Raw genomic sequence first — 25,524 nt, 5'->3', positions numbered from 1 at the left:
TGTGAAATTCTCTGACCTTAGTTCACTTGCAGTGTTTATCCATAGATAGCTGAGCTGTTTACTCAAGGAACCAGAGAGAAGATTATCACCATAACGGTACACATTGCTTAACTTTTATTTGATGTCCTTGTGGTGAGCAATGAGGCTCTTTTTGTGTAGTTTTATTTTTGAGAAATAGTGATTTCGCAGATGGAGGTCGGAGGAGGAGTTATTAACTAGGACGAGACTTTATAACACCCCCCAATCCTCTCATCTCACCATTACCAGGAGGATTTCTGAGGGCTGAGACTGGACAAAGGGAGAAGGCTTCAGCCAGACCAACAACACCGTACACAGAAATCACAGGTAACACACAAAGCTGGGGAACTATGCTGAATATGTTTGATTGTCCTGGATAGGTAGAAGATGACAAAAATCTGAAATCCTGCAAATTCTTGATTCTGGTCAGTGACCAACAACATTAAAGCCATAGGATCAGTATGACAGCCAGGAACTCGACACCCTTATGCCCCGTACACACGATAGGATTTTCCAATGGAAAATGTTCGATGGGAACTTATTGACGAAAATTCCGACTGTGTGTTGGCTCTATTGGACATTTTCCATTGGAATTTCCATCACACAAAATTTGAGAGTTGGAGGGGGGTGCTCAATGTCTGCTTTGTCCAGGAAATAAGTTAGGACTAGGGATGAGCTGAACACTCCCCGGTTCGGTTCGCACCAGAACCTTCGAACAGACCAAAAATTCGTACGAACTTTAGAACCCTATTAAAATCTATGGGACTCGAACGTTAAAAATCAAAAGTGCTAATTTTAAAGGCTAATATGCAAGATATGCAACAGACAACACCAGCAATAAGGGGTATCTTCAGGTGTATACTGTGCTGGAGGCACACAACACTCACTAACTCCTGCAGATGCCTGTATTAGAGAACACCAGCAATAAAGGGTAGATACCGGTGTATACTGTGCTGTGCTGGAGGCACACAGCACCCACTAACTCCGGCAGATGGTTGTATTAGAGAACACCAGCAAAAAAGGGTAGATACAGGTGTATACTGTGCTGGAGGCACACAACACCCACTAACTCCTGCAGATGCCTTTATTATTGAACACCAGCAAAAAAGGGTAGATACAGGTGTATACTGTGCTGGAGGCAAACAACCCCCACTAACTCCTGCAGATGCCTGTATTAGAGAACACCAGCAATGTAAATCATCCCTACAAGACTGCTGCTGCTGATGCTGAGTGCCAGCCTCCACCTCCATGCTGACACAATCATCCTCCTCCTCCTCTTCCTCCTCCTCATCCTCTTCCTGTGTGATGGGTGGCATAGCAGGAACACTGTCTGGATAAAGGGGGCCTTGAGAGGCAAGGAAGTCCTCCTCTTCCTGCCTCTGTTCTGCCTCAAGTGCCCTGTCCATTATTCCACGCAGCGTATGCTCCAAGAGGTGGACAAGAGGTACAGTGTCACTGATGCATGCACTGTCACTGCTCACCGTCCTTGTGGCTTCCTCAAACGGTGACAGGACAGTGCATGCATCCCTGATCATGCCCCACTGGCGTGGTGAGAAAAAACCGAGCTCCCCTTTGGAGCTCAGCCAGCCGAGCACAGGCATTAAATGATCGGCGAAAATGCACACAGAATTTCCTGGCCTGCTTCAGGACATCCTGTAAGCCGAGGTACCTGCCCAAGAACCGCTGCACCACGAGGTTAAGGACGTGAGCTACACAGGGCACATGGGTCAGTTGTCCCTGTCGGAGGGCGGAGAGGAGGTTGGTGCCATTGTCGCAAACCACCATTCCTGCCTTAAGCTGGCGTGGGGTCAACCACCTCTCGGCCTGCCCCTGCAGAGCTGACAAAACATCTGCCCCAGTGTGGCTCCTGTCCCCCAAACAAACCAGCGCAAGCACGGCATGGCATCGTTTTGCCTGCGTACTTGCGTAGCCCCTGGAACGCCTACGGATCACCGCTGGTTCTGAGGACAGAGCACTGGAAGAGGCCATGGAGGAAGAAGAAGAGGAGGGGGTGGAGGAGAGAGGTGTGTCACAACCAATAGTAGCATTTTGGAGGCGTGGTGGCGGAACAACCTCCAACACTGCTGCACCTTGTCCTGCATCCTTCCCAGCTGCCAGAAGAGTGACCCAATGGGCCGTGAAAGACAGATAACGTCCCTGTCCATGCCTTCTGGACCATGAGTCAGCAGTAATATGCACCTTACCACTGACCGCCCTGTCCAGCGAGGCAAGGACATTGCCTTCCACATGCCGGTAGAGAGCCGGAATCGCCTTCCATGAGAAAAAGTGGCGTTTGGGGACCTGCCACTGAGGAACCGCACATTGTACAAACTCACGGAAGGGGGCCGAGTCTACCAACTGAAAAGACAGCAGTTGAAGTGCTAACAATTTAGCCAAGCTAGCATTCAACCGCTGGGCATGTGGATGGCTGGGAGTGAACTTCTTTCGCCGGTCCAGCAGCTGGGGCAGGGACATTTGCCTGCTATAATCGGACGTGGGTGTACTGCTAGCAGAGTGCCCGGAAGCACTTGGCTGTGACACACCTAATTCTACACCTTCATTCCTCTCAGACCAGGTTTCAGAGAGGACTGAAGGTCTAGTGGGGTTGGAGATGCCAGCTGATGAGGAGCAAGGAGAGGTCCACTTTGTTCTTTGGTGTGGGTCTTTGAGGTACGCTTGCCAACGAGCTGCATGGCAGGTCAACATATGTCTGGTCAAGCATGTGGTGCCCAAGCGGCTGATGTTTTGGCCACGCGAGATACGCTTGAGACATATGTTGCAAATAGCAGCGGTGTGATCTGATGCACTCGTCTCAAAAAAGGCCTACACCAAAGAACTTTTAGAATAACGCGCAGAGGCAGCGCCCTTCACAGGCGGAGCTCTGCAGTGTGATTCAGTCGGTGTGCTGCCCCCAAGCTGGCCCCCGGAGGGCATCCTGCCTCGTTGGACATGTGCCTCCTCCTCCTCCTCCTCCCCTCTCCTACCAGGCACCCACGTGGAGTCAGTGCCCTCATCATCCGCTCCCTCTTCATTGCTGTAGCAAACCTGGCAATATGCTGCAGCTTGTGGAACATGACTGCCAGATTGCTGTCCTTCTTGAGCATCCCCTCTCTCAGTACCCAACACTGTGCTCAAAGAGTTCAGGAGACTCCTCAGGAGGACGTGGTGGGTCTAGGGAAGGAGTCACTGATGATGACATTGAGACGAGGGAAGACGATGCGTTGGCAGCTGCTTTGCTAGTACCCTGAGACTGGGTGAGAGAGGATGAGGAGGATGAAGAGGGCTTGGTCATCCACTCTACCAAGTCATTGGCATGTTGCGGTTCAACATGTCCAGCTGCCGAAAAGAAGGACAAGCGTGTCCCATGGCCACGTGCTGATGACAATGCACCGCGTCCACGACCAGCACTGTTGTCTCTTGACACAGAGCCTGCTTGCCCTCTTTTATCGGCTCGCGCTTGTCTGCCTCTCCTTGCTGGCCTTCCAGACATGGTAATGGCTTGAAGGGAGTTGGGTAAAACAGCAGTTGGGTAGTGTATATTGTGCTGGAGTCACACAACACCCACTAACTCCTGCAGATGCCTTTATTATAGAACACCAGAGATAAAGGGGTATACTGTAATGGAGTCACACAACACCCACTAAGCCCTGCAGATGGCTCTATTAGAGAACAGCAATAAAGGGTAGATACAGGTGTATATTGTGCTGGAGGCACAAAACACCCACTAACTCCTGCAGATGCCTTTTTTATAGAACACCAGAGATAAAGGGATATATACAGATGTATACTGTGCTGTGCTGGAGGCACACACAACTTCCAATAACTCCTGCAGATGGCAAGTGGGCTCAAATAGAGAAGAGCTATGTAGGTGGATATAGCGGTGTGTACAGGGTACAGAGCATGCAGACAGCACGCACAAGCTCCTAACACTACTGACTGCAAGCTCTATTATAAAAGATAGATCACTAGCTATATAGGTGAGGTGAATATAGCGGTGTATACTGCGGTCAGAGCACACAGACAACAACCACTACAGAAGAGCAAGATCGAAAATCGTCCGATAATGATCGGTGTATACTGTGTTGAAGGTACACAGAACACCCACTAACTGCTTCAGACACCAACACACTACACTAGGCCGCCGCGCTGGTGGCCCTATATAGTGTGGGGCGTGTACTACACAGCCTGAGCTATGATTGGCCACAGGCATCCTGCCTGTGGCCAATCATGGCTCTCCTCGCTGCTGGCGCTGTGATTGGCCAAGCATGCGGGGTCACAGTGCATGCTTGGCCAATCATGAGCCAGCAATGCACTGCGATGATGCAGTGCATTGTGGGCCGTGAGCGCCACACGAATTTGGCGCGAACGGCCCATAATGTTTCGGAATTCGCCAAACGGGCGAACAGCCGATGTTCGAGTCGAACGTATGTTCGACTCGAACACGAAGCTCATCCCTAGTTGTATTAGAGAACACCAGCAAAAAAGGGTAGATACAGGTGTATACTGTGCTGGAGGCACACAACACCTACTTTAACTCCTGCAGATGCCTGAGAAAAGAACACTGTCTCTGCCTATCTTGCTCTTTCCCTGCACGCCGGAACACACTACACAAGGCCGCCGTGCTGGCGGCCTTATATAGTGTGGGGCGTGTACTAAACCCCCTGAGCTATAATTGGCCACAGGCATCCTGCCTGTGGCCAATTATGGCTCTCCTCGCTGCCGTCGCTGTGATTGGCCAAGCATGCGGGGTCACAGTGCATGCTTGGCCAATCATGAGCCAGCAATGCACTTCGATGGCGTAGTGCATTGTGGACCGTTCGTGTCATACAAATTTGGTGCAAACAGTCCACAAAGTTCTGGATATCGCCGAACAGACGAACGGCCGATCTTCGAGTCGAACAAGCGTTCAAGTCGAACACCGAGCTCATCCCTAGTCAGGACTTAGGAAAGCAAACATTGGGAGTATGTTATCCATGCTTCATGGGTGAAGAAAACTATTTCCTTCCACCCATTAAAGTTATCAAAATTGAACTGTTGCTGACCACTGCCCACCTCACTCCCTAATAACTGAGTTGTGCCAGCAGGGCAGGCATTTGAAGATCTCATTAGCCTCAGAGATGGTCTCCTGTAATGGTGCCAGTCAGTGGGCCCTTCACTACGATTATTTTACTGTGACTGTGACAAGTCATGTTTGTTGATGTAGAATGTACATTTGTCCAGGTATACATCTGAGTCTGCAATATTTGTGACTTTTATAGCCATTTCCACTAATTTAAGAGGATGCCCAGGTACCTTTGGCCATATAGTCCCATTCTTTGTCTAAACAAATGCTGAATTATTACTTAGCACTGATTACTATGTTACTATTACTATTTTACCAATATAACTATTTTTAATCATTTTATAGGTTAATCAGAGAGATGGAACTGGGTGTGCTGGTGTTGCTGTTGGTGGTCCCTGTGTCTCTTGCACAGGAAGGTAGGTGGCCGAGCCTACATACACTTGATGCTAGCAGAAACCAGTGATGTGTAATATTCCATGCTTTATGCTATTCAAATGCTCCTCTGCTTTTCCATTTATTTGTTATTTAAAGAGGTTCCACAGGGAAGAGCTGAGATGTTTCCACTTACGGTACTCAATCGATGCTTTGCTCATTGAATTACAGCCCTTAGATCACCGAGGTCCATAGGAGAGCCGGGGGGCCGGGTGAGGTGTGAGCCATGACCCAAATTCAGCCCTCCTGAGACAGATGGCTTGCTAAGGGTGGAACTGTCTCAGATGTCCATTTGGATCACTCAATACCTAGTCTACAGTAAGTGATGTGATGGGCTGATATTGAATACATTTGGATGCCAGGAGTCTGGCGCAGCATTTCTCTGCATGGACCTTTTGGGACAAGAAACGACTTAGGCTCCATGCACACTGAGGTTCATAGACGGCCGTCTTTTTTGGAGTTTGGGCGTTTTTTGTTTTTTAACAGCCAATCAACTCCATTCTGTTATCCTATGTGTCCATGCACACATGGAAGTTTCTGAACTTTTATCAGCAGTGGAGTTTATGGGTTAATTTTTGAACACCATAAAATCGCATTCAGGAGTCGTTTTTCAGACCACAAAAAAACGGCAAACGCTCATACGCCGATAAACGCTCAAAAACGTGGCTCACTTGCGTCTTTTTAAAGTTTTTGATCCATTGGAAAGAAAATTTAAAATTTCAACAAAAAAAATCGCGAAAAAACGCTAACCCTGAACAACGCTATTGCAAAAAACATTGAGAGACTCACTGCAAAGCTAGTGGCGTTTTCTCCAGGTGAAACGTTTTCCTATTTTTGGGTGGATTGTGGAAGGGTTAGACCCTATGTCATGTTTGTATTGCTGTCTGTATCCCCTCAGAATGAGCGAATGTCAGGGGGTCTTTAAAAAGTTTCCGCACTTTTTTTTTATATTTAACAGCGTAAAAATAAATGCAAAACCTTGTTGTTATTCTCACACTGTCCTGCGATACCAGTGACACCTACTGGCAACAGTGGGAAATGCACAACACAGTCAAGATTAGAACAGATCCAATAGACTATGGTCATTCAATCTGAGCTGGTTACAGCTCAGCCAAAACTAAATTTACCTTATAGCCCCATTTTTGGGAACAGTGGGCTACATATACTACACTGTTTCCCCGAAAATAAGACCTAGCGTGATTGTCGGTGATGGCTGCAATATAAGTCCTACCCCCCCCCCCCCCCAATAAGCCCTAGTTAAAGTCCTTGTAGTTCTTATTTTCAGGGTTGGGCTTATTTGGGGGGTAGGGCTTATATTGCAGCCATCACCGACAATCACGCTAGGTCTTATTTTCGGGGTAACAGGGTATGTGACAGTACGGATCCCTCTTCTAGCGATTGTCGCCCAGGATTCTCAAATAGGCAGGTTGAGAGGCTCCAGGAGGATTATTTAATTTGGGGGAAACAGTTTTTATCAGTTTCCTCTGTGGTTGGTAAAATCCAGTTGGGGACCTGGAGCCTAGAGATTTCATAGCTGTCTGGGTGGGATGGAGTCTCCAATCCTGGGACCGGGTTTTGGCTTGTTGATTGTGCAGGTGGGTCCTGGGCTTAGAGAAGAGCCAGGACCGGGGGTTCTAGGCTCCACCCTCCCGAGGAGTCCAGGCGTGCAAGGGAGTACAGTCTGACAGAGCAGACAGAGGCCCCAAGCCGGTGGGCTGTAGCAGCCAGGAAGCTGTAAGAGAGAGTGTCACCAGAGGTACAGAGTGGGTACCAAACAGGGACACAGTTACCGGGTCAAGAGGACCGAGATCAACGCCTGAACAGCAGTGCTGACCAGAGAGCCAGGTGGCTCGGTATTTTCCATTCGTTGTTTAATTATTGCTTTGAAGTTAAAACCCCTGTGTGGGAATCCTGGATGGACTGTTTTTTTTTTTTTTTGTTTTTTTTTACTTCAATAAACATGGGCCAAAAAAGCCCTCAAATTCCATGCCTGACATAGACTCAGCACACTGGTATCACAACGTCATTGAAATTTCCAAAATACAGAATAGGGGTTAAGAACAAAAATCTGTGGGGAATAACCCAAAGAATAGTGAATGAAAGCAACTTATTGTGAAAGGGAGGGATGGGGACGGAATGGGGGGGGGGGGGGGTTTGGTGGGGGAGGGATATAGGGTGGGAGGGGAGGGGGGTAGTGGGGAGGCATTTGGGGAAACCAAAGCTGGGATCTTACATAAGAGGAGCTATCATGAAGCTCAGGAGATATCAAGTACTTTTTCAAAAGGGAGGTAAAATTGTGAAATAGGTAGCACTTAGGTAGCACTTAACACCGGGTGGAGGGAGAGGTAATGAATATAAAAACCATCACTATAACTATATAAAAGAAGCAAGTTACATGAGGTACCAGTGTCCGACAACATTAGCAGTAAGAAGGTAGAATACAAAAGGAGAGGCGCCTCTGGGTGAAGATTTAAAAACAATTTTTTAATCACACAAAGTTAAACAACCGGCATTTCGAAGATTTAAAAGCGCAACGGATAGAACAATGCTGGAAGCGGGAATCATCAGATCAGCCTGCGCATCCTGCCGGCTGGGACACTGGCGGCTGTCATACCCAGAAAGCTGCTGTAGATAGAGGGCTGGTCATGGAGACAGAGCAGGTGGTGGAACACAGGCAGAGGATGATGACGTTACTGGCATGCTGCGGCCGGTTTCGTGAGCGTTCGGGCTGAGATGGCAAGTCAGCAGTGCTCCTTTGTCAAGCTGAGGGGGAAGATGTCAGGAGCGAATAGATAAAGAGCTGAAGGGGCGTGGCTAGAGTGGGGTAAGAGCAGGGGGGCGTGGCTAGAGCGGAAAAAAAGCTCCACAGACTGAGAGGAGGAGTGAGGGAACGAGTGAAGGCAGTGGGGGCGTGACTAGAGCGGGAGAAGAGCTAGGGAGGGGCATGGCTAAGACTGGAAAAAAACAAGGAGGGACATGGCTGAAACAAGACAGGGAGACTATACTGTGACAGACCTAGCCGGGACAGAGGCTGTTGGAGGGGACAGAATGCGAGCCTTTTGCCTTGCGATTATGGGCCCTGGCATTTGGGGGAACGGTGCTCTTGTGAGCTGTATGCCTGGGGACCCCAGAGGTGGTGTTACTTGGATTCAGATCCATGCCCCCCCCCCCCAAGACACAGACTCTGGATATGCATTTGCCATATTAGCAATGGACTGAATCACACTGTTGGGACACAAACTGTTAGATTCTAATGTCATCAACTCCAGCCACCTGTCTGTTGTGTAAATGAGTCTAGTCTGGCTTGTAAGAGTATTCCGCACATTGTTGTTTGTGCTAATTAACCCTGTGTTTATTTTTATGGTAATGTGTATTGAATAGTCAATCAGTGAGCTAGGAGACAAATTCTTACCCTGAAAAGTCCAATCTCTCAGACAACTAGTCTGGGTCAATGATTAGATAATTAGCTCATGCTAATTCGATTAGTTTTTAGTCTTCTACTGTATTATAAATACTTGTCATTTTGGTTCTAATAAATCAGTCCATGTTGAGCAGCTAAGCAAGTGTCGTCTTGTTTTGTGCTTGTGAGCGGTTGGAATATCTGATATCTATATTCAGGCTGGGAGGAAGTGGTATATGACGAAAGCACTCAATCGGAGTGTAGGGACGTTCCGTCACATATACTAAGAAAAGGAGTGAAGGGACAAGTTAAGGCTGGGGGGGGGGGTCGTGTCAAAGGCGGGAGGGAGAGAAACCATAGACAGTGAAAGTGGCTATGGGACGGAGAGAGGGAGAGAGATGACAGCTGTTGTCTAGAGGCTGATTAGCACAAATGAAGCTAGAATCTGATAAACTGTCTGGAGGCTGATGGGCACAAATGAATATGAATGGGACTACGAGAAGATATGTGATAATTGGATTGAATGTAGAGATAAATTAATACCGTATATACTCGAGTATAAGCCGAGATTTTCAGCCTCTTTTTTGAGGCTGAAAGTGCCCCCTCGGCTTATACTCGAGTCACCGCTGTCTGACTGCTCGATCAGCGTATCGAGCAGACAGACGGCGGACATTAAAATTCAAAAGCCGCGCCTCCTTCTCCGCCTCCGCCTGTGATAGGCGGAACACTGAATTTCCCAGCAGTCAGTGTTCCGCCTATCACGGACATCCGTTCATTCTCATACTACGGACGAGTATGAGAGGATGTCCGTGATAGGCGGAACACAGGCTGCTGGGAAATTGAGTGTTCCGCCTATCACAGGCGGAGGACGGAGGCGCGGCTTTTGAATTGTAGAATGGCCGCCGAGAAGAGCGGCGATCCATCGGCACGACACGGGACGGAGGAGGCACGGGACGGAGGAGGCACGGGACAGAGGAGGCACGGGACAGAGGAGGCACGGGACAGAGGAGGCACGGGACAGAGGAGGCTCGGGACGACGGCGGCTCGGGACGGAGGCTTGGGACACAGGTAGGCTGGACACACACACAAGGCTGCACGGACACACACACACACACACACACACACACACACACACACACACACACACAGGGATGGATGGATGGATGGATGGATACACACACACACACACACACACACACAGGGATGGATGGATGGATGGATGGATACACACACACACACACACACAGGGATGGATGGATGGATGAATACACACACACACACACACACACACACACACACACACAGGGATGGATGGATGGATGGATACACACACAGGGATGGATGGACGGACACACACACAGGGATGGATGGATGGATGGATGGACACACACACAGGGATGGATGGACGGACACACACACAGGGATGGACGGACACACAGGGATGGACAGCCATGTCTCACCCTCGGCTTATACACGAGTCAATAAGTTTTCCAGTTTTTTGGGGGTAAATTGGGGGCCTCGGCTTATATTCGGGTCGGCCTATACTCGAGTATATACGGTAAATGGAAATGAATAAAAATAAAAAATGCATAAAAAATAAAAGTGAAAATAGTAATAATAAAAATAATAAAGATAATAATAAATGAAAATGAGAAATAGGAAAAAGGAAAATTATATAAATATATAATATATATGGCAATGAAGATGAAAAAATATATAAATATAAAATAAATAAATAATAAAAAATAATAAATAAATAAATGGAATGTAAATATATACACACATATATGCACGTCTATACATATATACAGCCCGCATCACATCACACCAATATGCATTCATTGACGCAATATATGCCAGCAGATAATCAAAAACAAGTGTGCCTCTGGTAACGCACTTCACATTAATTTCATAGCACAACACGTCATGTACAATGAGAGATTAGAGGGCACACATGTATATAGATATACACACATATATACATATGCGCACACACATATATGCGTAGCATACTCCATGAGACACATGTAAATGTATACATGGATAAAAAAGGGGGGAAGTTCCCTACATGAAATATAGATAAATTCAAATTGTGTTGTACATGACCCAGAATAAGAAAGAGAAGGTTGGGAGGGAAAAAAAGGGACTGCAAGTTAAATAACAGTAGAGATTTCTATACTCTCATTTATACCCCCAGGAGAGAGTACATCTAAAACATATATCCAATATGTTTCCTTAGCGCAGAGTTTCTTGAATCTCGCTGCTGCGGTGAGGGTACTGGAGATCCGTTCGATCGCCCACACCTTCAGTCCTATGGCTTGATCTTGATGGCTTACTGTGGAGATATGATTCAAAAGCTGCATCGATTGGCCTTTGGGGATGTTCTTTATCCAATTGGGATGGTGGCAAGGCGACTACATGTGACAAAATCCAGCACATCAAAAATATTTTTAGAAAGATCAAGGTAAGTAGTCAGTGCATCCTGAAGAAGCGGGGGGGGGGGGGTTTCCCCTGTGAAACGCGTTGACGTCACAATCTCCCTTGAACGTCTGACTCTCCATCTGTGGATAGCCACTGGATACAATAGCCTGGATAGCCGTGTCCCGCACTCTCTTGCCAAAGTTTGCCCATGCCCTGAATCCCAGGCAGTGATGCAGCACGTACGATCTTTGACACGAGAGCGAGGGACTTGGCTATCCAGGCTATTGTATCCAGCAGCTATCCACACGCCTATTCAAGTTGTATGCAGTTATGTTATCACTCCCTATCCACCTGCGGGGGTTGGGATGCAGTGTATACCACGACTAATCCCACAGGTAATAGCAGGATAATAGAGTGATCTCTTGCTCAGCTGCCCGGACACCGTTTGATCTCTTCAGCCTAATGGATAACAGAAAATAAAAATGTGACAGATTAGAGTCACGTCCGCTGTCTGCAGAGCATTCACCCTCATACCCGGATAAGGTAGGTCACACTATAGGTACGGGCATTGCCAATTGTTCCCCCTGCTGGAATTTGGATTGACTCCATATCTGATTGATATGATGCTGTCAGGGCTGGGCTCAGCCCTTCCTTCTCTGAGCTGGGCTCAGCCCTTCCTTCTCTGAGCTGGGCTCAGCCTTTCCTTCTCTGAGCTGGGCTCAGCTCTTCCTTCTCTGAGCTGGGCTCAGCCTTTCCTTCTCTGAGCTGGGCTCAGCCCTTCCTTCTCTGAGCTGGACTCAGCCCTTCCTTCTCTGAGCTGGGCTCAGCCCTTCCTTCTCGGAGCTGGGCTCAGCCTTTCCTTCTCTGAGCTGGGCTCAGCCCTTCCTTCTCTGAGCTGTGCTCAGCCTTTCCTTCTCCGAGCTGGGCTCAGCCCTTCCTTCTCTGAGCTGGGCTCAGCCCTTACTTCTCTGCGCTGTGCTCAGCCCTTCCTTCTCTGAGCTGTGCTCAGCCTTTCCTTCTCCGAGCTGGGCTCAGCCCTTCCTTCTCTGAGCTGGGCTCAGCCCTTACTTCTCTGCGCTGTGCTCAGCCCTTCCTTCTCTGAGCTGGGCTCAGCCCTTACTTCTCTGCGCTGTGCTCAGCCCTTCCTTCTCTGAGCTGTGCTCAGCCTTTCCTTCTCCGAGCTGGGCTCAGCCCTTCCTTCTCTGAGCTGGGCTCAGCCCTTACTTCTCTGCGCTGTGCTCAGCCCTTCCTTCTCCGAGCTGGCTGTTCAGCTGTTGGCTGATTGCCAGCTCCCATCTCTCCACAGTTACTCAGCTGTTGATGATATCCTGCTCATCAGTCCTGCCTACCTAAGCTGTCCAGTCCAGAGGCTCTCTGCCTTCACCTTGGTCAACATCACAGAAACTATCTCCTGCGATCCTGTTCAAGACTTGCTTTGCCGATATCCCTTCTGGCTCCAGATCCTGCTTGCTGTTCCACTGCATTGATCCCTGACTTTCTAGCTTGGTTGACTATTCGTTCCGGTTACTGAACTTTGGTTATGTTTTGACTACGTTTGTTCTTTTTACTTTTATTATTAAACAAGCGTGATTTACCTATACTTCTGTTTCGGCCTGATTTCATGGTTTCAGACAGATGCCTGTTTATTTCCTGTTCTCCGGATCCACTCTGATCAGGATTTTTGAGGTGGAACTTTATCCAGCTTGTATCCAGCTCCTCATTTTCGTCCTGCTGTTTCTCCCAAAGAATTTTAGACTACTTACCTTGACCGTTGGATTTTTCAAAAAAATATATATTTTTTGATTTGTTTTGATTTTTGATGTGCTGGATTTTGTCAAGTGTAGTCACCTGCCTCTCCCTTGGGGAACAGTGGAGATTTTTCATGTTTTCATGGTCTTGCATATTTAGATATTTTATCCAGCATTTGTATTTGTATGCTGGAGTTGCATTTTTTAGACTCTATATTTCTATGGCTCTATATGTGGCATCTTTTTCTATGCTTGCTTTTGGTATAGATGTATATATTTTTCCATGTATCTTTGGCTGCTGAGCCCAACACTGTATTAGGGTGAGTAGATGAGTGCCAGCTGTTCATTTACAGAGGCCGGTTTCCATACCTTGTTGTTTATTTTTCCTCCTGAACCATACCAGACCACATGCCCCCAACTTGGGTTCTACCCCCATGAAATCATTTTCTGCAGCTATTACCTTTTGTACCACCACCCCCTCCCTTTAGAATGTAAGCTCTACGATCCAGGCCCTCCTGTACCTTTTTTATTGTACTATAATTGTGTTGTCCCCCCCTATACATTGTAAAGTGCTGCGTAAACTGTTGGCGCTATATTAATCGTGAATAATAATAATAATACCCCCACCCCATAGTACCTTGTCCCCATGTCTGGTATGGATATTAAGGGGAACCCCACGCCAAAATAAAAAAATATGGCATAGGGGCCCCCCTCAAAATCCATACCGGACCCTTATCTGAGCATGCAACCAGGCAGGCCGCAGGAAAAGAGGGGGGGATGAGAGAGCGCCCCCCCTCCCGAACCCAGGCCACATGCCCTCAACATTACTAGCTGCTGCCATAAAAAACAGTATTCCTCTTCAAAGTAGCGACGTAAAACCCTTAGTTAATTGTTCAAGTTTGAATCAACATGACTGCCATGATCTCTGGCTAGAGTTCTGTTCAGCCTTGAAGTACCCAGCTGCGAGTGGCTGCTCTCTGGGGGGAAATAGAGACTTTGCTAGACCTGCAGTTCAAGGTGCCTGAGTTCTTCACCTGTGCCCTCTATTCCCTAAGAGACTGTGTTATTTGAAGGTTCTTACTGCAAAATAAAACCTTTTTAAAGAGGACTTCATCTGTGTCAGTGTTCAAGTCGTTGGGTATCAACCTTGGGAACCCCTAGACGTGGAAGAGCAGGCCAAGAGAAGGTAACTGGTAAGCCCAATAAGTCAAGGCCACCCTGCAACGGGTTATGGCCGCTACAATAATAAAAAACGAAATTATTAAACGCGTCCCGTCCCGCCGAGCTCGTGTGCAGAAGCGAACGGATATGTGAGTAGCGCCCCGCATATGACAACGGTGTTCAAAACACGCATGTGAGGTATCACCGCGATCGTTAGAGCGAGAGCAATAATTCTAGCCCTAGACCTCCTCTGTAACTCAAAACATGCAACCTGTAGAATTTTTTAAATATAACCTATGGAGATTTTTAAGGGTAAAAATGTGTCGCCATTCCACGAGTTGGCACAATTTTGAAGCGTGACATGTTGGGTATCAATTTACCCGCCGTAATATTATCTTTCACAATATATTTAAAAAATTGGTCTAATTTTACTGTTTTTTTAAATCAAAAAAGTGTATTTTTTTTGCAAAAAAGTGCGCTTGTAAGACCGCTGCGCAAATACGGTGTGACAGAAAGTATTGCAACAACCGCCATTTTATTCTCTGGGGTGTTAGAAAAATATATATATAATGTTTGAGGGTTCTAAGTAATTTTCTAGCAAAAATAAAAACATTTTTAACTCGTAAACACCAAATCTCAGAAAGAGGCTCGGCCCTTAAGTGGTTAACAAAGGAATTGTCAAAAACTTGTGTTGTGTCTTTATTTACTTTTTTAAAAATTTTGGTGAATGGATAGGGGTACTATGTTCCCCTATACTCATTTACATAGTGGGGGGGTGGCTTGTTAAAGGGGGCGTCCAGAGTCTGATAAGCCCCCACCCGAAGACCCCCACAACCACCGCCCAGGGTTGTGGGGAAGGGGTCCTTGCCCCCATTAACAAGGCCCCATTTTGAGGGCATTGGGTCTGTTATAGTTCGGGGGGGGGGGGGCATTCGCTTTGCTCATCCCCCTATTTCCTGGCCTGCCAGGCTGCATGCCTAAAGGGCTTGGTATGGATTGGCAAGGGGGCCCCACGCTGTTTTTTTTACTGAATTTTCTATAGCCGACATTCTTTTGTTTACATTTCAGCTCTCAGCGGGGAAGCCTGTTGACAGCTGAAGAGTCATCGGTTGTTAAGGACATGGCATTCCAGCTTCCCAGCCCGCTCCTTAACAACCAGCTATCTTCACACAGAATTTGAATCGTAGGTCATTATTCGACCGGTCAAAATTCAAATCATTCCAAAAATGTGGAATTTGTTCGAAAACGAATAAAATAAACTAACTTCAAAAAAAAAATTCCCAAAATTTGTTACCATTTCATTTGGAGATTCGGACAAATCCGAATCTCCAAAATAACCAAAAATGTGTTTGCGTTCTGATACCTGATAGTGTTAGGGCTTCTATACTTCTACAACTGAAACCTTCAGTTGAAGGACCATTTGGAGATTAACATAATTATACCTTATATTGACTAACCGAGAAGATGGAAAATGTAAAAATATATATATATGTACATGATCTTCCTGATATACAGTATATGAGTATATACATTTTTCTTTTCTATCATCTATAAATAAATTCTGAGTTTATTGTCCACCATCTAAAGCTTTGATAAGTATCAGTAATGAGTTTTTTCTGTTTTCTTCCCTAGACATGGACGGTAAAATGTTCGTCTTCCCCAAAGAAACCAACACGGCTCATGTCATTCTAAGACCTACAATTACAGAGCCATTGCAGAAAGTCAGCGTCTGTCTACATACCTACAGTGAACTTTCACGTGGCTATTGTCTCTTGTCTGGTGCGACTTCAAAAACCACTGATGCTTTACTAATTATGTTCTACCCTCCAAGTAGCTATAATGTAAATGTGATTTATAGTGACCGAGGAGGCAATTTTATCACGGCAGACTCAGAGCTTCTGGACTGGAGGCACACCTGTGTGACTTGGGACTCCGACACTGGGTTGGTCCAACTTTGGGTCAATGGAAAGCTCTACCCCGGAGGAGTCTCCAGTAAAGGGTCTTCTATTGAAACTGCAATGAGCCTAATTCTGGGACAGAAACAAGGTTCTTACGGTGGAGGGTTTGATGCTTCTCAATCATTGGTTGGTGAAATAAGTGACGTCCACATGTGGGATTATGTCCTGACTCCAGAAGACATTCGGAAAGTCACCTCTGGTGATCTCCATGGAAATATTCTTAGTTGGCAGTCTCTACTCTATGAAATTAAAGGAGAAGTTCTTGTCAAGCCTAAAAATTTGCGTAAGTCTGTCATCTTATCTATTTACTCTTTGTTAAAGTAGCGAGGTCCCAGGCCTCCTTTAGTCCAATGAGAACCTCCAGAGCCAGGGATAGCTGACATCCTTCTGTATAGAGTGGGTTGCAAGGCATAGTGGGTGAAATGTAAGGTAGATTCATGGGCGGCAGATATTTCTTAAATGCAAAGAGATTTATTTTCTCTTGAACAAAGTGTTGGAGATAGGGTTAGGGCCAGGACACCCCCCCCCCCCCCCAGTAGTTGCAATGCCAATTGGCAGACTCCAAGACCTCTACAGGTAGACAGCCATGCAGGGAAAGGCATCCAGCGAGATACCCCATCTGCATGTGTAGGTTTGCTTTCTTCTATGACACTAGTCTTATAATACCATGTACACACGATCGGACTTTCCGACGGAAAAAGTGTGATTGGAGCTTGTTGTCGGAAATTACCGACCGTGTGTAGGCTCCATCTGACTTTTTCCATCGGAATTTCTGACACACAAAGTTTGAGAGCTGGATCTAAAATTTTCCGACAACAAAATCCGTTTGCGTAAATTCCAATCGTGTGTAGACAATTCCAACGCATAAAGTGCCACGCATGCTCAGAATCAAGCAGAAGAGCAGCACTGGCTATTGAACTTAATTTTTCTCAGCTCGTCATACTTTGTGTGACTGTGTGTATGCAAGACAAGTTTGAGCCAACATCCGTCGGAAAAAATCTGGTGGAGTTTGTTGTCGGAATGTCTGATATTCTGGGACAGGAACAAGATTCTTACGGTGGAGGGTTTGATGCTTCTCAGTCATTGGTTGGTGAAATAAGTGACGTCCACATGTGGGATTATGTCCTGACTCCAGAAGACATTCAGAGAGTCACCTCTGGTGATCTCCATGGAAATATTCTTAGTTGGCAGTCTCTACTCTGTGAAATGAAAGAAGTTCTTGTCAAGCCTAAAAATTTGCGTAAGTCTGTAAGAGCAGCACTGGCTATTTAACTTAAGTTTTCTTGGCTCGTCATACTTTGTTTGACTGTGTGTATGCAAGACAAGTTTGAGCCAACATCCGTCGGATGGCACACAAGACTGCTCTGCAAGCGTTACCTTCGCTGACTGAGTCCCTGGCTTGGCACCTGCTGAAGTTTCCCAATTCTTCACCGTCCCCGGTTGGTGAGAATAATGCTACTGTACTTGCTTCAGCTAGTCACTGTGGTCCCTGGTAGCAAGGTGGTTGGTCCCTTAGTGGCAACAGCTTCCCTTCTACCTCTGACCACGACAGGTCTTCCGGACGGCATATCCGGCACATCTGGTTGAACTGCAAGCCGCAGTCCCAACCCTATGCTGCTCTCTTGCTTCTGGATCGGGTGTTAGACAGCCTAGCAGCCATATGTAGCCAGGGTGGGCCCAAACTGTGGCTTATAAGCCCGGGCAGCACAACACACGTCCACCCAGATGGCCATCCAGGTGACGCAGAACCCCAACCACCTGACCTCACCCAAATAAATAGGCTCTCCCAGCAGGCCAAGGGACTCATGAAGATCCCTGCCCATTGGCTGAGATCAGTGGCGTTGTTAGGTGAGTGCTAGAGGGGTGACACCCGAGGGTAGTGGCGTAGCACCACCGCTAACAATACCCGCTGCACTGCCGCCGCTGTGTCTCTCAGCACGGAGCGGAATGAAGCCGCCTCCCCCTCCTCTCTGTTTACATCCACAGAGGAGGAGGAGCCGAGCTGTGTGTGTGTATGATTGTCTGCTGTTCTGAGGTATGTAAGGGGGGTTGTCTGCACTGGGGGGATCTGCACTGGAGGGGGTGTCTGTACTGGAGGGGGTGTCTGCACTGCAGGGTGTCTGCACGGAGGGGGGTGTCTATACTGAGGGGGGTCTGCACTGGGGGAGTCTGCACTGAGGTGGGTGTCTGTACTGAGGTGGGGGTGTATCTACCGATGGGGGGTCTTTACTGAGGTGGGGATGTCTTTACTTAGGTGGGGGTGTCTGTACCGATGGGGGGGGTCTGCTCTGAGGTGGGGGTGTCTGTACTGATGGAGGGGTCTGTACTGAAGGGGTGTCTGTACTGAGGGGGGAGGTTTATACTGAGGGAGGGGGTTCTATATTGATGGAGGGTGGTCTGTATTGAGGGAGGGGGATCTATACTGTGGGAGGAGGGTCTGTAGTTAGTGGAAGGGGGTCTGTACTGAGGGGGGACTATAGTTGGTGGGGGGTGACACCATTTTGTTTCGCACCGGGTGACACTAACCCTAGTGATGCCACTGGCTGAGACACCCTATTCATTCCTAATCTGTGCTTGCAATGCCTTTGTCTTATCTAATGTCACCAAATACCCGGCCATCTAGTGACCAGAAGAGGAAAGTGCAGCAATTCCAGACTTAGGATGAAATCAATTGATCCCTAACAATTGGCCAAGGCAGCTATACCTGGCAGGTAAATTTAGGAGCCACTCTGCCTAAACTTCAGGGTGCTACATTAATTATTGCATAACAGTTTGTTGTGTATAGGGCTGCATGGGGTGACCCATGTCCACAGCCAAAAGTGCCCACAATGGGCACGTGAACATCAGAACTAGACCACAGAGCAATGGAAGAAAGAGGCCTGGTCTGATGAATCCACAAATGGTTCGAGCATGATGATGATGACTTGGCCTCCAAATTCCACAGATTTCAATACAATCGAGCATTTGTGGAATGTACTGTAAAAGCAAGTCTGATTCGTGGAGGCCCCAACTCACAACATACAGGACTTTAAGAATCTGCTACTGATGATTTGGTGACAGATCCCACAGCATACCTTCAGAGGTTTAGTGGAGCCCACGCCTCAATGGATTATAGTGGGTGATCATAATGTTACAGCTGATTGGTGTATAATCTATATACAAACTCCATTCTTTCTGTGTCTGCTCCTTGTTCTAAAACTCCATTAGTGGTAGGAAAGTCCCTTGATTGGCCAATTGAAAAGATGACTAAAGGTACATTGGCACACTAGTTAGTGGATCTGAAAACCTATACACAAAACAAAAACGAATATACTGACCTTCCTGAGATATATGAGTGTATCCAAGTGTTTTGTAGATAGATTGTTATATGAACCAGTAATAATCTTTGTCTGTTTTCTTCTCTAGACTTGGAGAATAAAGTCTTCGTCTTCCCCAAAGGAACCAACACGGCTCATGTCATTCTAAGACCTACAATCACAAGACCATTGCAGAAAGTCAGCGTCTGTCTACGATCTTATACCGACCTTTCCCGCCCCTATACTCCCTTCTCTCTCGCTACTCCCGGGAAGGACAATGCCTTTCTCATCTACTTACAGCCTCCAAACACTTGTTCTGTATATATCAACCAGGAACTCACAAGTTTTAAGACAGACCCTGAGTCTTTGGAATGGAGACACATCTGTGTGACCTGGGACTCCAACACTGGAGTGGTCCAACTTTGGATCAATGGGAAACTCTACCCCAGAAGAGTCTCCATGAAAGGGTCTTCTATAGCGGCTGAAACCAGCATCGTTCTGGGACAGGAACAAGACTCTTTTGGTGGTGGGTTTGCAGCTTCTCAGTCATTGGTTGGTGAAATAAGTGACGTCCACATGTGGGATTATGCCCTGACACCAAGAGATGTAAAGAATGTAATATATGGTAGTCTCCATGGAAATGTTATTGATTTAAAGTCTGTAGTTTATGAAATCAAAGGGGAAGTTCTCATCCAACCCAAACCTTAATTCAACCGGTGTATAATGTTTGCAACCAGTTTATAATATTCATAAGTACAGAAGGTCATCTCTGGCGGTCTCCTTGGAAATGTCATTAACTAGAAGTTTCTAGTCTATGAAATCAAAGGGGAATTGCTTATCCAGTCCAAACCTTAATGTCAGTCTATCAGCTTATAATATAGACCTCAAGGTAGATTTACTAAATACAAATAGGCTGTTGACTTTGCAAGGGAATTTCCCTTAGTGTATGAGGTGCATCTCTGCTTACTTCCAACATTTGGTTTGGAGGCATATCTGTGTGGCTTGGAATTTCAACACTAGAGGGGACAAACTTTGGGTCAATGGGAAACTCAGAGGTGAAGATCTGCTGACTTCCATCATCCAATCATGTGCCAGTATAAAATACTCTTCTTTTTCTTGCATATAAATGGGTATTCTTTGCCAAGTGGATTGTCGTCACCTTGACTAAGCTAAGTGAAAATTATCTAGTAAACTGAAACACTTTTTTGCCTTTAGTAAACTAACCCTTCTATTATTTCTTTTTTTTTCTTTTAAATCAAAGAGGTTTTTATTGATCAAATACAATACCAGTTACAAAAATGGTAAGGAACAAGCAAAAAAAAACAAAGTTTTCCATTCCCGTACATCTGTAAACACATAAAGAGTTTGCAATGTCAGCATCCCTAGTGTGTTAGCATGTTGTATTTGCCTCTTACGAGGTTAGCCATGTCACCTTCCCTTAAAGCTGTTGCATACCCAAAATATGGACTACAGGTAAGCCTATAATAAGGCCTACCTGTAGGTAAAAAGAATATCTCCTAAACCTGTACGGTTTAGGAGATATTCACTTTGCACGCAGCCGCTGATGTCAGCGGCGCATGCGCTGTGAATGCCCGGCCTAAAGTGCAACTTCCGCTCATGGGAACCCTCCCCCCTCTGGTGTCACAGTTGGCACCTTTCAGGGGGGGGTGCAGATACCTGTCTAAGACAAACCAAAGACATGCTGGTAGGTTAATTGGCTTCTGTCCAAAATTGGCCCTAGTATATGAATGGGGACCTTGGATTGTGGGCTCCTTGAGGGTAGGGACCAATGTGAGTGTGCAATGTACAGGGATAGGGACAATTGTAGACACTCAGGTTGAACTGGATGGACTGGTGTCTTTATTCAACCTTACTAACTATGAAACTAACTAAGACAGGTATTTGCACCCACTTCTGGGCATAGACTCCCACGGGAGTCTACGCTTCTTCCTGTCCCGGCACGCTGTCTGCTGGGGCACACACGGGTCCCAGAGACAGCGTGGACCATTCCCATTGCAATGCACGACTCGCGCATGCGCTGTAGGGAACCGGGAAGTGAAGCCGCAGCGCTTCACTTCCTGATTCCCTCACCGAGAATGGCGACGGCAGCAGCCGAGAGCCGAGCGATGGATCGGTCTCGGCTGCCGACATCGATGGACCCTGGGACAGGTGAGTGTCCATTTATTAAAAGTCAGCAGCTGTAGTATTTATAGCTGCTGGTTTTTAATATTTTTTTTCCAGTGGACTCCCTCTTTAAGGTCCGGCAAATGCTGCTGGACCTTGCAGCTACAAAAACTCCTGTGCGCATGCACGGGAGTGACGTCATCGCGGCTCCGGCCACTCACAGCACTGGACCCGCGAACCCGGAAGACACGCCAAGTGCAAAATGTCAGCTCTCTCAGCGTGGATCGGGGTGAGATACCGGCGCCTCGTTCTAGTATTTCATAATGAGCTAGCATGCGCTGCATACTAGCTCATTATGCCTTTGCCTTATAGGTTATTTTTTTTTGCCATTTGTTTTTTCACCTGCGGGTATACAACCACTTCAATAACAGGCACTTTTAAACCTTCCTGCCCAGACCAGTTTTTACCTTTCAATGGTCTCACTTTTTGAATGACAATTGTGCCGTCATGTAACACTGTACCCAAACAGACAAAATTTTTATCATTTTTTCCCCCCACAAATAGAGCTTTCTTTTGATGGTATGTGCTAAAAATAAAAAAAGAACGAAAATGTTGAAAAAAAAAATAGTTTTTCTTTGTTTCTGTTACAAAACTTTGTAAATAAGTAATTTTTCTCCTTCCCTGATTTTTAGCGGGACTGTGACATTGCGGCAGACAGAGATTGAACACTTTTGACACTTTTTTGGGACCATTGACATTTATACAGCAATCAGTTGCTATAAAAATGCACTGATTACTGTATAAATGTCACTGGCAGGGAAAGGGTTAACACTAGGGGGCGATCAAGGGGTTAAATGTGTTCCCTGGGAGGTTTTTCTAACTGTGGGGGGAGGAGATCACTAGGAACAGAACATCTCTCTCTCCTCCCCTGACAAAATGGGGATCTGTTTGTTTACAAACACAGATCCCCGTTCTGGCTCTCTGTAGAGCATTCGCAATCATGCACATTTTCTCCCTCCCCGTGCAGGGGGCACACGCATGCTTGCTATAGCTGTTAAAGGAGCCGACGTACACCTACGGCGATTTGCAGGAACGAGGTGGCCTGCCGCCATATAATGACAACAGCTGGGTGGCAAGTGATAAAGGGGCTCCTGCTCATGCTCCAGTGCTAACTGATCTTTTAGCTGTTCCCTGTGTCCTGCTATTACTCTGCTTGTACCCCTGTTGCTGACTCAGCTTGCCTTTGACCTGAACTCGGATCCTGCTTCTGCTCCTGACCCTGGCTTCGTTCCTGACCATGTCTCTGTCCTATTTCTCGGCACCTTGCTGCCTGCCTGCTGTCGATCTCGGCTATTCCTGTGACCACGCCGCTGTTCCCGGCCTATCCGGTTTTCATCTATTTTAGCTCATCACAGCTAGTTCCTGTTTCAAGCCTGCGAGGAGCTCAGACAAGCTTTTCATCTGCACTAGGGTTGTCCCAATACCGATACTATTATTGGTATCGGTACCGAGCAAATGCTCCCAATTCTTGGTTCGATACTCGGGCAGTCAGAGGTGATCAGTGCCGCGGTGGGGAGGAGTTACAAGTACCAATCCCCCTGTATAGATTATAATATATCAGCTGACAGCCCCTTCTCTCCCCCCTCCCACGGCTTTCAGCTGCTATATTGAAATCTATACAGGGGGATCGGTGCCTGTAACTCCTCCCTACTGCTGCACCAATCACCACTGACTGTCTCCGCAGCCTCCTCCAGTCCTCCTCCGTGCTCCCCCGCTCCCCCCTCTGTGCTCCGCTCCCCCCTCTATGCTCCACTCCCCCCTCTTTGTTCCGCTCCCCCCTCCGTGCTCTGCTTCCCCCTTCCCCCTCCATTCTCCTGTCCGCCTTCGGTGCTCCGATCCCCCCTTTGTGCTCCTGTCCCCTCTCTGTGCTCGGCTCCCCCCTCCATTTTCTTGTCCCCCTCCGTTATCCTGTCCCCCCTCTGTTCTCCTGTCCACCCTCCATGCTCCTCCACTTCCCCCTCCATGCTTGGCTCCCCCTCTGTGCTCTGCTTCCTCCTCCGTTCTCCTGTCTCCCCTCCATGCTCCACTCCCCCCCTCTATTTTCCTATCCCCCCTCCGTGCTCCTGTCACCCCTCCGTGCTCCGCTCCCCCCTCTGTCCTGGATCTTTCAGGATGGAGAGTGGAGGAAGTAGCCGGTAAATCTGTCATTTACCGGCTCCTTCCTTTTCCGATTGAACACTGACTCTGTCAATTCATAACTAAGGCAGGCCATACTTGGTCAAATTTCAAAAGAATTTTCTTTTGAAAATCAGAAATTTTGTGTTGTGTTTCAATGTCACCTCATGTTGCTACAGAAATGAATTTTTGTGGCTGGGAATCTTTTTTATTTCTGGGAATTTTCTTTTCTCGCACATGCACATTTTTTTTTCCGATTACATTCCTCTTACAATTCTCCCACCATTCATTTGAAAATCGTTAGTTTTTGAAAAAAAATTCCAACAAGCCTGATTACTCAAATTCGATAGCTGCACGAAAATTGGCTGTTGCTGCAGCCTATTAATGGTGGGAAATTCAAATGAAAATTCTTAGAAAAGATTTTCGAAAGGAAACTCTTTCGAAATTTGACCCAAGTATGGCTTGCCTAAGCATTGTAAAACTGTGTTTATGATGCTTCAGTTTATGAATGGAGAGGAGCTTCTGTCTCCTCTCCATTCATCTCCAGTACAGCTGAGGCTACAAAGAACGAGACTGGGGAATCTCTGTCCTCAGTCCCTTTCCCTGTCTCAAAGGGGAGATGTCAGGAGTTAAGACCCCTGATAACTCACCAAAGCCCCCCCAACAGGGCTGAAAAAAATAAAATAAAAGAATTGTAATAAATATTTAAAACGTTAAATTGTCAAAAAAATAATAAAAACCACTGACACTATCCACTCCCTCCCCCCCCCCCCCCCCCCAAAAAAAAAACATTGTAAAAAATAAATAAAAATAAAGAAAGAAATAAGTTGTAAAAAAAATTGTAAAAAAAAAAAAAAAAAAACACTGCAATATTAGTGCCATGATCACATGACATTAAAAAAAAGTATCGTCTGCCGAGAAGCCCAGCCATCACTCTACTTAATGCTAACCTTCCCAAGGCATCGAAATATAACTGCAAACAAATACATTTAGTTTTCTTGGGAGTTAGGCTGACAATAGCCAAAGCATGGAAACTTCCCAGGGTTTCCTATAAAGCAGCTATAGGTAAAATTTCCTGGATAATGTCGCAAGAGAAACTCACCAGTATCCTACTGAACTCCACTACCCAGTTTGAAGCCACTTGGGAGCCTTGGGCCCATCACCTGGGCATTTCCCTCACACCCGGAGGGCGACCTTAACCGATTCCGCCCCTTCTCAGGGCAGTGCGCTCCTCGTCTGTTGACATGCTCCTCTAACTCTATTCCCCAACCCTTTCCCTTTTTCCCCATTTCCTCCCTTTTTTCAAGCCTTCCCAATCATCCCTCATGCCTTCCGGAGAAACTCTTCGGAACTTTAGCAAACTCACTCTTTGTTCAGAGGGCTAAGTAGCTGGAGATTGTTGAATGAGCATCAGAATCTTTTATCCACAGGTATCTAGGTCCTTCCCGCCTTGACGGGGGGAACAGGGGGCGAAGGGGGCTTCGCCTGGCACAGTATGTTCCCTATAGGGGTGCGGGTGTAGCCTCAATGGGCCCTGAAGGGAATTCCTGTCTCGGACAGGACTAGATAGCCGAGACGGAAGGAGTTTAGGCAGTTATGTAGAACGTAGCCATACAGTAATTTTTGACCTGATTGTTTTTTGTTTTTCTGGCTTTGTACTCTTCCTCCAACGCCTGCTATGCTTCTCTTGTATTTTGTAAACTCAATAAATTCTTTGAAAGAAAAAAAA

The 25,524-nt window shown here is 46.8% G+C and overlaps 1 protein-coding gene across 1 annotated transcript; it reads left to right on the top strand.

The window, feature by feature from the left end:
* Nucleotides 1-207: 207 nt before the first annotated feature.
* On the top strand, nucleotides 208-25,524 carry LOC143961842 (serum amyloid P-component-like). Its single transcript, XM_077471177.1, has 4 exons — nucleotides 208-345; nucleotides 5,426-5,496; nucleotides 15,875-16,483; nucleotides 19,606-25,524. The coding sequence occupies exons 2-4, from the start codon at nucleotides 5,439-5,441 to the stop codon at nucleotides 20,202-20,204; spliced, it is 1,266 nt and encodes a 421-aa protein (XP_077327303.1). The 5' UTR covers nucleotides 208-345; nucleotides 5,426-5,438; the 3' UTR covers nucleotides 20,205-25,524.

Source organism: Lithobates pipiens, unplaced genomic scaffold (genome assembly GCF_037356315.1).
Source record: "Lithobates pipiens isolate NorthernLeopardFrog02 unplaced genomic scaffold, aLitPip1_a1.2 Scaffold_8, whole genome shotgun sequence".
Classification (NCBI taxonomy): Eukaryota; Metazoa; Chordata; class Amphibia; order Anura; family Ranidae; genus Lithobates; species Lithobates pipiens.
Note: the sequence above shows the minus strand (reverse complement) of the source record. Positions and strands in the feature narration are given on the sequence as shown.